Source organism: Chionomys nivalis, chromosome 2 (assembly GCF_950005125.1).
Source record: "Chionomys nivalis chromosome 2, mChiNiv1.1, whole genome shotgun sequence".
In the NCBI taxonomy this organism is placed as follows: Eukaryota; Metazoa; Chordata; class Mammalia; order Rodentia; family Cricetidae; genus Chionomys; species Chionomys nivalis.
This window is the reverse complement of record NC_080087.1, coordinates 49,210,299-49,226,423: the sequence shown is the minus strand read 5'-3', so window position 1 is coordinate 49,226,423 and position 16,125 is coordinate 49,210,299. Positions and strand designations below refer to the sequence as shown.

At 38.4% G+C, this 16,125-nt stretch overlaps 2 protein-coding genes across 3 annotated transcripts in view; one reads left to right on the top strand and one right to left on the bottom strand.

The window, feature by feature from the left end:
• The window catches only part of Rfx6 (regulatory factor X6), a 52,130-nt gene extending 48,957 nt beyond the window's left edge, over positions 1-3,173 (top strand). Inside the window, exons 18-19 of the mRNA XM_057762775.1 lie at positions 453-665; positions 2,998-3,173. Of these exons, the coding sequence (XP_057618758.1) occupies positions 453-665; positions 2,998-3,173 (389 nt within the window). The remainder of the gene's footprint in view (positions 1-452; positions 666-2,997) is intronic.
• A 10,190-nt stretch (positions 3,174-13,363) lies between these two features.
• Positions 13,364-13,666, bottom strand: LOC130870359 (small ubiquitin-related modifier 1-like). 2 transcript variants are annotated; one of them, XM_057763059.1, is made up of 2 exons: positions 13,502-13,666; positions 13,364-13,426 (listed from the first exon to the last, which is right to left on the bottom strand). In XM_057763059.1, the coding sequence occupies exons 1-2, from the start codon at positions 13,664-13,666 to the stop codon at positions 13,364-13,366; spliced, it is 228 nt and encodes a 75-aa protein (XP_057619042.1). The 2 variants fall into 2 exon arrangements, with proteins under 2 accessions (XP_057619042.1, XP_057619040.1); XM_057763057.1 differs by having other exon boundaries at positions 13,364-13,666.
• Between the last annotated feature and the right edge of the window lie 2,459 nt (positions 13,667-16,125).

The window sequence follows — 16,125 nt, the reverse complement described above, 5'->3', positions numbered from 1 at the left end:
ATTCCCTGTTTGGTTGAAAACAAAACCCTGAAGTTAAGAAAACTGAAAGACCTCTGAATTCATTAAACTTTTAAAAAGACTCTCTCCTAGGAGTAGCCCAGTCTTTCAGCCAGGAACATGGTTCTGTGAATAGAAATTGTGTTTGAGAAGTAAGCTTTAAAGGGATAACAGTACTTGTGACTTTCTTCATAAACATGCTTTATAAAAACATGGTAAAGATAAAGATGGTATAGTCAGTCTCAAAAATGAATAAAATGTCAGTTACCTTTTAACTCAAAAATATAATACTAAACCATACTACCTAAGTGTGTGAGTCCAACTCTCAAGTATATAGAAATGATGTTGACCATTTGATGTTTTTAGGATGATACCCAACTACGTTGTTGCTGTCTCCATTCCTGGGGTGATTCAGTAACAAGCAAACAGAATATTCTCAACTTGTTCTATTCCAGGATACTATGGAAACACTGTAAACTACTCGGAGACTCACAGGCTGGGATCGATGGTGAACCAACACGTCTCTGTCATCAGCAGCGTTCGCTCACTGCCTCCCTACAGTGATATACATGATCCACTTAACATTTTAGATGACAGTAACCGGAAACAGAGTGGCTCGTTTTATCCAGACACATCCTCTCCAGTTGCATGTCGGACTCCTGTAGTAGGTAAGTTGTTTTGATGGGCATTGAAAACATTAAGAAGTGACGGACTTCAGATACACAGAATGACCTGGTTGGGTGGGGGTAGTCCAGGTGAACTAGGCATGCGTGACCCTAAAGTAATTTATCACTGGACTCAAAGCTGTTTTTGTGTTTGAATAAAGAGTAAATTTCCATTTCTTATTCTTCGTATGGTTAGTGCACATCTAGTTTAAGATCTTTCGCTCCTTTCAAATATAAATTATGTTCGTGTATAAAACTTTTAGTATAGCTTTTCAAAGGCATTCTAAATACTAGCGAGCTTTATGGGAACAGGAATGATACATTTTTCTCATTCCTTTATGACTACAGTGGACTCAGTAGAAAGTGTCAGGAGTTACCTTTAGGCTCCATAATCTCCATCAGCATCCTGCACCACTGGGAGTGTTAGCAAAAGTGTAGCCAGTGATGACAACAGCTAGCATTTTTCCAATTTTTTTTTTTTTTTTGTAAAATGAGATTAAGCACCCAGGCAGAAAATGTTGCTACTTTTAATTATTCTGTAACATACAATTCAAGTCAAAGTGGGCAAATCAGTGTGCCTGCTATGAAGTCTTCTAGGTGCTTCTTCCAACCTGAGCCTCATCTGTGAGGGAACTAGATGCACCACCTCGTTGTCTGAACTGCGGAAAGTTAGCAAATCAATGAGTAAAAAAGAACACAAACTCTTCCAGAGGCTTCGGGTACGGCTCTAGTGGCACAACACTTGCCTGTCGTATGCGAAGCCTTGGATTTGACCTCTAGCACCAAGTTAGCAACCTTAAATGTATACATACACATAGTCTACTTTAATTGGTAAGTTATTTCTGATAACATAGGTTTTGAACCTAAATCTATGAGTGCATTTAGTTCAGAGAATTAATAACGAAGCCACACAGGGAAGGTATGCATTCGTCCAGTATCAAAAGAAGAGTGTTCATGTTTCTATGAGAGAATTCAACTCTACAATGGAATTGAATTTTTGCACTGGTGTAAGTGAAGGGCATATGACACCCAATAGAAACCCTGGGAAAATGAAATAAATTCCATCTCTCATCGCTCAGTGTACTTTTCCAATAATTCAATAGGAAGTACTTCTTCCCTTCCTGTGGCCATCAGAAATGTGCCCTGAGTGGTCTAGCGACTCATCTCCTGCTATCTGCTAATAGTCATTGCTTCTAGGTTACTCTAATGAAGCAGAAAATTCCACTTCAGGACGTTTCCTCACCACCAGACTAAAATGTGCCTCGTTGCTACTGTTACTATTAGTTCTGTTTACTTGTAGAGATAATGGACGCTTTGATGGAACATGCCTTGGAAGTAGGGTGGATTCTAAGCGTTAGCTGTCAGAGCTGGCTACTGAGCAGATTGCAACCTGGGTTTCAGAGTGAAAGAAGAAGGGGGATAAGTGAACAAGCACTGTGGTGCCAGGGACTCGTTAAATCTGCATTAGTTATAAAGCCTGATCCTTAGAGACAGAGAACACATCGCCTTGACAATGAGACGGCATCAGCCGTGCCAGAGAGTCCTAGACCTCTTGAACACGTTAACGAAGTTTTTTTAGAGCAACTATATTTCAGACCCTAAATATGGGGATAATGAGGATACATAGTTTTTGCTTGGAGGAAGTTTATGTTCTAGAAGAGTAAGGCAATGAATATGAAAATTTATACATTACAAAGATAATTTCATCAGCATAGGCTTTCTCTCATATGTGGAACCTGGGTGTAAATAAATAAATAGGAATATGTAGTTATGTATGTATATACTTATGTGTATATTAGAGAAGTACATTTATATATGTTTATGCATATAGATCATAAAGTATCATGAAAAAGGAGGAATAATTCTTAATAGATATGGAATATATACATACAAATATATATGTATATATATTATGATGAAATACATGTGATGAGAAAGTAGACATTAGGATTAACTGGGGAGTGGAGAAATCAACTGAAGGTGAAAGGGAGTTTGAGGAAGGCCTAATGGGAGGTGGAAACAAATCAGAACAAGTGTAAAAACCATAGATGCTACGATAATACCCATTACTTTAAATATTAACCAAAATCAATTTATTAAAAGATAACTTTAACTTTTAATATAATATTTTCTTCTATGAAATAATAGCTGACAGGACAATGAATGGGAAAAGTAGAAGAAAATATTGTCCCAGTGCATATGCACAGTCACATTTAAAACAACTGATACATGTTAAATGCAAAAAACATAAAGACACAGAGAAGTTCTAAATGAATAGAACTTGAAGAAAAAGGAATAATTTGTTTGAAATTGTCGATTATATTTTCCCTTCTAGCCTCCAACCTGCAAACCCAGGTTCCTTTGTCTTCATCCCAGTGTATGTATGGAACTTCCAGTCAGTATCCAGTGCAAGATAACCTGGACTCCAATGGAGCAAGCAATAGAGAAATGGTGTCCTCTTTACCACCCATTAATACCGTGTTTATGGGGACAGCAGCTGGAGGCACTTAAATGAACAATGTGGAATGCAGCTGAAACTCAAAATCTCTGTTGTATTGATGCCATTATCCATCCCCAGCTACAACGAGAGCAAAGAAAGAAGGGGCAGTGGCTGAACATGTTTTTAAAATCCTGATACTTTGGACAATTCCATAATAAATGGAAACACTTGTATTGTGCACAAAAAGGTGAATATGTGGAGTCATTAATAATCATACCTTCAAACACTATCAAATGAAACCAATGGAAATTTGAAGATGCAGACATTACAAAATGTAATGTTTCACTTTCTAATTTATTGAAAAATCTCTATGTTCCTTTATCTATGGTTTCTAAAGCAAGAAAATATATTCAATGCCTTTATGAAATCTTTAATTTATTAGGCTCTTCTAATCATTGTTTACTATCACTTATTTGACAAAAAAGTCAAATGTCTATGTTCTACCTCCTGTGGAAATGTTTACAAGGTCAAGACTTAAGTGTATGCAGCCCAGACCAAAGTGACTTGATCTTCTCACCCTGTGCATTAGTGTGGTGATTCCTGTTACATAGCAGTGTTTCAATTCTATGTAACTGAATAGAAATGACAAACACTTTCCTTCTTTATTTAAAGTGATATGAGGAAATTAAAAAGAATGTATAAAAGCATTTTTAAAGGTGTGATCATTCTTAGGATTGGTGCTATTCCTGAAGAACATGGGGACTTGCAGGCTGAAGTACTTCGAGTATGAATAAAAAATAAAAAAAGATTGCTGCTTAAGACATTATAATTCTAGAGCATTTGTTTTTCAGACTCCTTACCTATATATGTCAAGAAGTTGGATTGTTTAATCTTCCTTGCATTTAAAAGCTGTTGTTTATCAAGTACCTTGCTAAAACTCAGGGAAGGAAAAGGTATTCAGGGATCATCTGGATGCAAAGCCTAGTTCAGAAGTGAATTATGGGTAATGCAACTGATAGTACCATCTATATATGTATGTTTCTTTTTCTTTTCCATAATTTGTGTCTGTGAGGTTCATGACCTATACTAGAAGATATCCATTAACTATAAAGAATCTTTTACAATCTTATGATGGACCTCATACTATTTGTGCAGAGAATTAGGTTATGCTACAAGCTCCAGGTACATCATAAGATTTGATAGTGCCAAATATCCATAATATATCAAACTTTAGTTGGTAAAAATAAACTATGGTGTTGTTTTCAACAATAAATTAGCAACTGTTTGAGGACTTATTGGGATATGTTACCATTTGCTTAGGAGCATGCCACTTAGTAGCATGTGGTACGATCTGATGAACAAGCAGAGAAAGCAGTCTTAGCAAATCATGAGAAATACAAAGCTAGGTGTTCTATTCCTTCCACTAATAATATGGTGTCACTACAAAGAAGGGTGAAACTATATCCTTGGGATGAAATAACACCATTAAAAAGTGTTTAAACATAGCTCTTGAGAGTTATGAATCAAAATTTCAAGGCATGTTTAGCACTGTTAGATACTATGTTATATAACTTGGAAAAATATAAAAATTAAAGTGGCACTGCCATGCTTTAAAACATCCTGTGTGGATACAAAAGGGTGGAGTGATAGAAAATTAAAGCTTGAAGTTTCAAGGGTATAAAAATATCATGGAATAAATGATGTTCAAGGAGCATCTAACAGCATTCCAGGATGAAGAGAAACAGACTGGATAGGAGACAATATCGTGTATAATTGGTGTTTAGGCTTATTCTCCAGACTTATTTGTAAGGTATCAAGTGGAAATAGTTGACCAAAGCATGTACAGAAACCCAAAAGACAGGAAAGAAGCATATCTTGGCTTCATGTCCTCCTGACTGATGCAGACTTCAAGAAGCAACACCTAACTGGTGTGGGACAATTCTGTCAATTATATTTTAAATAAACACTGATTGGTCAGTAGCCAGACAGGAAGTATAGGTGGGACAACCAGAAAGGAAGTAGAGGCGAGTCAATGAGAACAGGAGAATTCTGGGAAGAAGGAAGCCTATTCCTCTGCAGTCCTGACCAGCAACAGAAGAAGCAAGAAGTGACTGCCTCGCTGAAAAAGGTACTGAGCCACGTGGCTAACACAGATGAGAATAATGGGCTAATATAAGTTGTAAGAGTTAGTAAGAAGCCTGAGCTAATGAGCCAATTAGTTTATAACTAATGTAGATGTCTGTGTGATTTCTTTGGGACTGAACAATTGTGGGAATTGGGCAGGACAGAAACCCCGACAACACCTAACTAACTTTCCCTTTGTCTTAGAGAATGGGTTTTAAAATCTCTGTTTGCTAGATGCTAGAGAGTATTTCCCAATGCTGTCTTCTGGTATTCACATAAGCTGACTCTGCCTTGTATAACTGTTCTTACTTTATAAGATTTAGTTCAAAGTCCCTGATCCTCACACACTAAGTTCCAATGGAACTGCTTCTTGGGTCATATCTCTAAATGCCTCAAGGTAGGCAGTGCAAGTCCTACATGATTTAAAGGAGAGACGCCTTAAACCTTGCCTATGAGGAACAGGAGACCATGGTATGACATACTTACCCACCTTTGGTTATACTCATCATTAAGAAATGCTCCTTCATACTTCTAAGGCCTCGATGCTCAAGAAATTTTGAAACATATATTTTTGTTAATTTTAACTGCAATTTAAAGATCTTGCACTGCCTCAAATTGAACATTATGAAAATTCTCTAGTATTCATTAAAAGAAGTAGCCATTCAAACTGTTGTTTACATGAAATACTAAATCAAGGTTATAAGCCCAAGTTTTAAAATGCTACATTTATAATTCAATTCTAGGGTTTTTCTTTCCAAACTGTCATAATTGTGGCCACTGTTAAAAACAGGTAAGTGTTCTGATTGATTCAGTGAATCCTTAAAATAATTTTAAAATCAAGAACATATGTCATAGCTGCTTAAACAGCTGTGTTTTCTCCACTGAATCACAGATCAGAATGGAGCTGGTTTGTTTTCCCCTCTCCAGGGAGTTTTCTACGAGGAGAAATCACAGATCTCACTAGTTATATGCCCGCACATATATTTTCCAAGAAAATGGTGATAACTTTTGTACTTTAAAGACAAATTCCAATGACAAATGAAAAGTCTTTCTCTTTGTTCGTGCTTTAAGAAAGGAGAATCCAGGGGATGCTGAAAGGCTCACCCGATGAGAGCTATGGAAACAGGGTTGCCACTGCACTTTAAGGGGCAAGAGCACCAGCGTCTAGTGCTGGACCAAGGGCTGTGAGTATCTGGTGATGTATGGAATAGATTTACACATTAAGGGACTGTCCCACTTCACAAAACAGGAATACTTCTATAAATAAAGGAAAGTAGAGCAGTAGGCTGTGCGATTATTGCCCCCCCCCAAACTTTGACTAGCCAAAGATTTTTATATTAGACAGACTCTAACCAACTCAAGTATCTCCTTAGGAAAGATGTCTGTAACGACATAGCTCCAAGAAATAAGCAGGTGGAGGCAAAGTAGGGGGAGAGGCTAAGTTCTTAAAGAGGCTCCCCTGGACAGTAATGTGTGGGCTTCTCCAATGGGACACTGACAGACAGGTCCCCAGACATGTCAGAGAACAATGAAGCAGCACTTGTGTCATTGTGACCAATGCAGCACAGGGGCCAGTGCTCCTGAGCCCTTGGCATTTGCCCTCCAAGTCCTTGCTGGATGCATTCTTGTAGTAATGAGAGCGGCGGGCTACGTTCCTGGCACCTGGCCACCCGCACCGCTAGCTTTATACGAAATAATTACACGGAAACTGTATTCTTTTAAACACTGCTTGGCCCATTCATTTTAGCCTCTTATTGGCTAGCTCTTACATATTGATCTAACCCATTTCTAATATTCTGTGTAGCACCATGAGCTGGCTTACCAGGAAAGATCTTAACCTGTGTCTGTCTGGAGTGGGAGAATCATGGCGACTCACTGACTCGGCTTCTTTCTACCAGCATTCTGTTCTGTCTACTCCGCCTACCTAATTTTCTATCCTATCAGAGCCAAGCAGTTTTCTTTATTAATTAACCAATGAAAGCAACAGATAAATACAAGACCCACCTCCATCACATTCTCTGTTCTGATGTTCAGGATACAGCTGCCTCAGTGGTACTTTCTGTCAGACAGTGTGTAAGTCTTCTTAAAATAAAGTTGATTAGTAGTAAATTTTAGGCTGGTACATTTTATTGTTGATGAAATGAATCTGTTCTCATACAATCCACAACAATAGGATAAAAAAAATGCTCTTATGCTTTTTAAATTTTAAGTTTATTCTTAACTGATAACACAAAAAGATTCAAGTTGGAGACCTTAAAGGGTTACCACATGATAAGGTTTCTTTGTATCCATATTATTCCACCAACCTGGGTCAGTCTAAACACATATCTATGATAGAGAATATATCATTGCACTTCCTCCTAGTTCTTCTATCCTGAGTAATGGGGAATGAACTCGGGGCCTTGTACGTGTGAAGCAAGAGCTCTGTCTCTAGGCCACTTCTCTAGTGCTTTTTCCAGTTTCTTGAAATACATGTTCTTCTTCTTTTTTCTTTCCTAAAGCAGGATTTCTCTGTATAATAGTCCTAACTGTCCTGAAACTCATTTTGTAGGCTTGCTTCAAACTCACAGAGATCATTCTGAGTGCTGGGACTGATGGAGTGTGGCCACCATGCCCAGCTATAAAATATGCACTTCTTGAAAGTCAAGGCAGTTAGCTATTCACCTTCTCTAAGCCTCTAAAAGGCACAAAGGGAGGAAAAGAGAAAGAAAACATTGGAGATAAATAAATTCTGAAACGCAAACCTGAAGGTGTTTGTTTTGTTTTTGGAGGAAGGAAATGGAGTAGTATGCTTGAACCTCTTGGAAGGGGATATTACAGGACTTTAGTTTTCTGCATAACACAGAGAGGCATTAGTTTCAACCCAATCACCACAAGAGCTGTGTGCTCTTGTTAGCAAACTGTCCACGCTGTAGCAGCAGCAGATGTATAATCCAGGGTAAGCTACAGAAATTTAGCAAAGACCTTACAGAAATGTCAACAATGGTGACTTGCCACATAGGACATTGTGTTCTTTGGGAGAGATAAGACGTGGTGAATTTAAATGGAAGGTTACTGTATCATCTCATTTACTTAATGAACTTTAAATTAAATCCTCGAGTTGATAAATGGCAAAGAGCACAATCTGTCTGTTTCAAAAAGCACATCAATTAAATAAAAACATAGCAGACTATGACAAATGTACTCACTAATTTTAAGGTATTTGATGGCTAAAGAGAATTTTACCCTTTTCTCTTGATAAAAGATTTTCCAGTAGTATTCTACCCCTGAGGCCCACCTCGAGATCCTTTTTCATCTTTATTTTGAGACAGGCTTTCAGTAAGTAGCCTATGCTGCCCTTTACACATGATCCTCCTGTCTCAGCATCCTGAATGCTGCGATATCTGGCATGCACAATCTTGTCTACAGGAATCTCTTGAGAAAGAATGATTTCAGTTAATTTAGTAGAGTTCTTTAGTGTTTGTGAGCGTGCGTGTCCCAGGTATATCCATGTGCACCTGTGTCTGTCTCTGTGTGTAGACAAGTGTGAAGGTGCTCGTTTACACATGTGGGTGTGCATGTGGAGAGTGAAGTGGAGATTGGATGCCATTACTATCCTCCACTTTGCTTTTGAGATGGTTTCTCTTAAAATCTTAGGTTCACCGATTGATTAGAGTGGCTGGCCAGCCAGGTTAGAGGTCTCCTCATCTCTGTCTCCCCAGCATTAGGATTGCAGATTCTCACCATCAAGTATATATATTTGGTTTTTCAAGACGGGGTTTCTCTGAGTAGCTGTGGAGCCTTTCCTTGAACTTGCTCTGTAGACCAGGCTGGCCTCGACTCAGAAAAATCCACCGGCCTCTGCCTCCCAAGTGCTGGGATTAGAGACATGTGTCACCACCCACTTACTAGCCTTGTCTAGCTTTTTATGTGACTGCTGGAGATAAAACTCAGGTCCTCATGTTTTCTAGTGAGCACTTTGATATTTGATCCACCTTCTCATCCTCCATATTCTCCATTCTATATTTACAAATTCAATCTTACAGTACTGGTTTTGAAAATTAAATTTAAATAGCTAAGAAGAGAAGTATATACTAATGAACTCAAAAGACATTTTCTCGTATTGTTGGTGTGATTTTAATCCTAAAGACGAAGGTAACTGAAGAAGAAGAGGCCCAAATCAAGATCTCTCGGTGTAATGTTGTGATTTTACATCTTTTCTTAAGATAATTGTGAAATCTCCAAAAATATCAGTGAACACATTTGCAAAAGTGAAAAATTAACTTCTCAATATGATATCTGTTCTAAAGTAAAGAGAAACTATTCCTTTTATTAGTTAAAAGCATGGGTGCTGTTCTTACTAATCAATAGTCACAGTGAGGGTAAGAGATTTACAGCCTTCAGGCATCTTTAAACACACTGAAGCAAATATGAGCTTCGTGAGAAGTTTGTTAATCAGCATTTGTCATTTGGATTTGTGTACTTTAGCTTATTAACGCTCTGCACATGACCTCTATGGAAAATAAAACTGTTCCCATATTTTAGATTGCAAACTGGCAAGATCTCTTGCCTTTGTATTTGCGAATATGGAGCAATGTATTTGTGCTGTTTGACACATACACAGTTTGTCATTCATTATTCATCATGTGGACATCCTTACAATTTGTAACATCCATTTTGGCTTTCTGTTGTTGAAGAAATTACACATAATCGAGAGACTGTACCTGGAAGTGATACTTGCCGCATTTTCATTGATAGCTGAGTGATCACTTTCCTGGGTATTATAGAACAACAGACCAGCAGAGAAAGCCCTCTAAGGGTACATCTCCCCTAGGGGAAGAAATGACCCCCGGCACAGCTATCTTTCTACCATGTGTGTTCTCTAAGAAATACAAGGGCAAAGTGGTTAGAAACTGCTTAGTAAACCCAGACCCACTCCACTCCAAGCTAGTCTTCGGCACAACTTCAGTGTTAAAAGGTGTGACCTAGTGTGATGCCTATGAAGCTTGTGCTGGGTTTGCTGCAGCTGAGTCAGCAAGTCTTCGGTAAGGAGCAAGATGTGCCAGGATGGTGTGGCCAAGTCCAAGCCTCCTTATGAAAACCAGCGTCCTAAGTCCCAGACTCGCCTCTTCAAATGCACAGAGTTGCCAAAAATTGGCGCAAAAATATTTCAGGATAGGACAGACACATACAGCACTTTATTTTTGCTGATTTTTTAGGCTAACATACAAAAATGGGTTTCATTATGGTCTTTTCCTATATGTGCATTATTCATACACAGCAATTTAAAACAAAACAACGCAGAGCAGATCTGCATTAGGGATCAAATTAATGTGTAATAAATTAGGTAATTTAGCTTCTTAGATGCTCATTTTCCTCATCTGAAAAATGGGATAGTTGAGCTATTTAGCACCTTGGTTCCTGACATGCCCAGTCTCCATTAGGGCTGGCTGTTATTATTGCTGTTATCCTAACCTCACAGAGCCAGTCTGTTCTGTCTTTTTTTTTTTTTTTTTTTTTTTGGTGATTGTTCAAAATATTTTTTTTATTGAAAAAATTTCTGCCTCCTCCCCGCCTCCCATTTCCCTCCCTCTCCCCCCACTCTTCTCCCCCTCCCTCTCCAGTCCCAGGAGCAGTCAGGGTTCCCTGCCCTGTGGAAAGTCCAAGGTCCTCCCCCCTCCATCCAGGTCTAGGAAGGCGAGCATCCAAACAGGCTAGGCTGCCACAAAGCCAATACATGCAGTAGGATCAAAACCCAGTGTCATTGTCCTTGGCTTCTCATCAGCCCTCATTGTCCACCATGTTCAGAGAGTCCAGTTTTATCCCATGCTTTTTCAGTCCCAGTCCAGCTGGCCTTGTGTGAGATGTGGGCTACACTCCTGCTTGAGTTCTCTACCAAGAAACTCCAAATAAGAATGTTATATACAAATGAAAGAAAACACAAGATCTAGTAAATCATTAACATCCACACAGTAATTTTGTGAAAGCAACCCTCATGGGGTAAAATATGGTTTGATTGTTAGACATGAAAATAAAATTACAAGCAACTTGTAAAAACCATTTGTGTTTACACATATTCTACTGATATCATTCGATGATTTAATTTTCTTTTATTTATAAGCAGTCCTACGAGACACTCTCTTAATGTTTATCTCAGCCCGGTGGTTTTGTTTTTGTATCTTCAATAAAAACTAACAACATTTGCAAGCTGGGTGTTGGTGGCACATGCCTTTAATCCCAGCACTCGAGAGGCAGACGGATCCCTGTGAGTTCAAGACCAGCCTGGTCTACAAGAACTAGTTCTAGGACAGACTCTTAAACTACAGCAAAACCCTGTCTCAAAAAAACAAAAACAAAAACAAAAAACTAACAACATTCAATTTTTAGTAAAAATTTCTACAAGGGAAAAACTATTTTTCCTCCTTTTAAAAGTGATTCATATTTATAAAAATCTAACTGATTAATCCAGATGAAAGGGGAGGTGGGAGGAACTGGGAGGAGCAGAGGGAAATGAAACAAATAATCAAAATATATTGTGTGAGAAAAAAAATCTATGTTCAATAAGAGGGAATATATTTATATCTTATTAAACTGACAATCAGAAATTATTCATGCCTTGTACATTTCTAACGCCTTTTTGACTATAAAGTTAGGGACAAGGTATGTTCTGTTCTTTTTCCCAGTTATAAGGGAAACATTTGTCAAAACCATTCTCCCAACCCACTAAGCTGAATGTCAACAGTCATTGCTGAAACCCCCCAAAGGTGTTCTGCAGACAGCTCTCTGTGCACACCCTTAACATTTGCTTCCTTCTGGATTTATCCCATCATGTGGCCTTGACCTTGTGATGCTGTGGAAGTGATAATCCTGAGGTCATGTTAAATGTAACGTAACACTATAATTCAAGAAAACAGTAATGAAATCTATACATGCTAATAAAACTAAGTTGAAAATGTTGATAAAATACAGCTCAAAGAATACATCTTAATAGCTATACATGTTTCGAAGCTATACAAAGTACTATTTAAAAGTGAACATGTTATAAAAATACACACATGAGATTGATTGGGTTGTATGTGAGTATCCATAGTCATGCACACACACACACATACATAGATATACATATATATGTGTTATCTTTAGGATAATGATTACTTTTGAGGGAGAAAGAAGAGCTGGAAAGATAGATCTGTAGTTAAGAGTGCATACTAAGCACTATTCCTGCAGAGGACTGAAATTTAGTTCCCAGCACCCATGTTGGGTGGTTCACAGTCACCTGAAGCTTCAGCTCCAGGGAAATCAGGCATTTCTGACTACTATGGGCACCTGTACTCATATTCCACATACACAACTAAAAGTAATAAATATTTTTTAAGAAGAAAGAAAAGCATAAAAGAGAGAAAAGTAATGAGACCAGATTGAGAATTTTATATGGGAAACACCTTGGTTCTAAAAAGTGAAGCAAATTTGACAGAATGTATTTGTTAAAGTTTGATGTTAAATAGCCTATTTATTGTAACAGCAGGCATTCTTTTCAATGAGTTAACATGTCTCATATAATTTTTGCAAGAATAACTTTATTATTAACTGCTGATGACTACTAGAACATATCTGGGTTCGTCTCAAAAGACTGGTTCAATCTGGAGATGCTTTCTCTTCAGTGAAGGCTCCTTCGCAGTGGGTTGTTATGATCACCATATATGTCATCTTAACGCCAAACCTGGTATTCTACTCTTGGTCCAGATCCTCAGGTTTTAGAAGCAGCTTCAAGTTAAGAAGAGGCCGTTTTCCACAGTTCTCTGAAAACGCCGCCGTCTTCCCCTGAAAATCACTTGCCATGTGTGAAGCAGCCACATGCTAAAATTCCTGGCCGGTTGGCTGGCATAGGAAAGCTAGAATTGGTCCTGAGAAGGGTAGCCTCACGGTACACATAGAACATTTAGAAGGGACAATACGAAGGAAGCTGAGGTTTGATGGCCAAAATCAGCACAATAAAAACAACAAATAATGAATATTGATCGCTATAATTCAGATTGCCAGACATTCGAAAGAGATGGAGAGAGTGGTATTCCATTTTCACTCTGAATACCACTTAGCAAAAGAACCATTTTAAAAAAATAAAACAGTATGGAGGGAAAAGACGAATTACGAAGAATATCTAAACCACTGAATAACCCCCCATTTGTTCCTGATAAACTTCGATCACGTCGTCCTCCTCCATCTCCAGTTCTTCTGGGGTGTGGTTATCAGCAATCTTCTGGCCTTCAAAGAGAAACTTCAGTGAATTCGATGGGACGCCCTGTCTTTGACAATAGGTTTCTTTGAGTTTCTTGAGTTGCGTTGTCATTTTCACTTTGAAGTGTATCTCATTTCCATCCTGTGCAATCACTTTGACTTTAATAATTTTTTCCTTCTTAGTCTCGAAGACCTCACTTGAAGGTTTTGTTTCCTCGTCAGACATGGCGACCAATGGTTTTCCCAAAGATTCCCCAAAGAGTCTCCCGTAGCAGCAGCCGCCTGCGTCGGGGTAGAACTTCTGGTAGAACTTCTGGGGCTTACAAATCCGACTCTTCCCAACAGCACGGTACATCTTGCGTCACTTCCGGGTTCCAGAAGGTTTGCGGCTGTAACCATTGTGGGGGAGGGGTTGTGGTAGCAGACAGCCGGGGCAGTCCCCACATTCCAATCTATAATAAAGAGGCAAAGAGAGAGCTCTATTCCGTATTATTTTAAGTTAAAATTGAAAAGTAAGTCAAAAAAAAGGAGAGCTTTATCAATTTTAAAATGGAAACTTCACCATATACATTGTTTGAACAACGTGGCAGTGAATGGAGCAGAACTAGCACTCCTAAAGAGTCAAAGAGAAGTGAAATCCCATTAACCATGCTTATCTCCATAGAGAGATGAGCTAGGCAGTGACCAATGCGTTCTTAGCAACAGTGGAGGATGTTTTTCTTCATGACAGTAGCAAAGATGCAAAGGAATAAAAAAGGAAGGAAATTCCACATACAATCACTCATAAATAAAGTCTCTACATAATTTTACATATACACACAATGTCTACATAATTTTACATATACACACAATGTCTATGTGGATACATGATTTTAACACATCTCTGTGCATATTAGTATATACTTACTGCTTGTGAACCTTTCTGTGCTGTATAGTTGATTTTGACAGAAAGTTGTTGGTAGCTATATAGACTTTTCATATGAACATGTTATAATGATCAATTCCCACCTACTGTATCTCACCACCACATATGCCCCTTCAAAAGAGTCTCACTACCTTGCTCAGAATGGCCTTGAACTCACAATCCTCCTCTAAAGCAGGCAAGGAAGTGGAAGACTTCCAAATACTAGGAATATAGGTGAGTACCAATCGCCAACTGTTGGTGGTGGTGGTGGTGGTGGTGTGTGTATGTGTGTGTGTGTGTGTGTGTGTGTGAACTTGGCACAGTCTCGAAACTCCTAAAAATGGAGTCTTACTAAAATAATTATCTTTATCACATTGGGCTGTGGATGTGCCGTGGGAGTTTGTCTTGTTTAATGTAGGTGGGCACAACCCATTAAGAGTGGCACTATCCCTAGATAGTCCCTAGCTATCAAGAAAACTAGTTAAGTATGAGCCTGTAAGTCAAAGAATAATTCAGAAATCACCATTACTCTATGTCTTCTGCTACAAGCTCTTGCTTGAGTTCCTCTTTGAATGGAATCGTAAACCAAATAACCCCTTTTCTTACCTTCATTGCTTCTGGTCTCAACGTTTATCATAGCAACAGAATATTGGGTGTCTCTCCTTCAATTGCACCTTATTCTTTTGAGACAGATTTGGGGGTAGGCTGGGCAGCAAACTCCAAGAATCATCCTGTCATTGCTTCCCCAACTCTGGGTGTGGCCCATGCTTAAGATCTGAACTCAGGTCCTCATATTGGGTTGGCAGACACTTCACCAGCAGAGACATCTCCACAGCTTGCTTCCCAACTATTGTTATTTTTAAAAGTGGTTAATAGTCTTTAAAAATAGTAACTTCTTAGTTCACTGGAAATGATCAATAATAACCCCACCCTAGTTTTCCTTGAACCTTAATATGTAAATTCAAGTATAAAGTATTCCTGATCACAAAGAGTTGTCTAGATGATAGGCTCAACTTCTCAGATAGTTTCAGCCTCAGATATTCCCATGCCGAATGCTTGTATTATCCCAGCCAGCTGTTAACTTTTCCAGTGGATGGCATTTGGGGGTATGCATATGATTTTGCCTGACCTATTTTGGAATTAGAGGAACGGGACTCAACATTAAAAATACTTAAAGCAAAATCCGTAGGCTATGACTAATGTATTTCACTATTCTTACATAATTCTTTCTAAAGTGTTAACAAGACATATTAATTTAATTTTCACAGCAATACTTAATATGTTGATTTATACTCATGCTGAGAAATCATTAGGAGAAACTGCTTTAGGATACCTCAAAAGTAGATTATTGTCAATCGCTTTGTTGGTCTAAATCCCCCTAAAAGACCTTCAATCCAGAAACATCTGTCAGTGTTCAAACTAATTATAACTGTATCTTTGGAGACAAAGAGATCTATGAAAGAGGTAAGAGATGATGAACTCCACACATAGTGGGCAGCAAGTAAAAATGTAAGTAAGAGTAAATAGCAATAAATACCCAAGCTTATTGAAATCTAGGCATGATAGAGTCTCAATTTGACCCACTCTCAATGGAGATGTCACAATTCACACTTTCAAGTTCAGTGAGTATTGATGAGGTTATAAACATATGGCTTCCTCCCTTGAAATTATTCCTCCATGCAAACACACCTCTCAATAGCCTAGCAACTCATCCGCTTTCAATGTTGGGTGGCTATCTCACATTCCCTTAGACAAGAAAAACTATCCAGATACATCTTCCA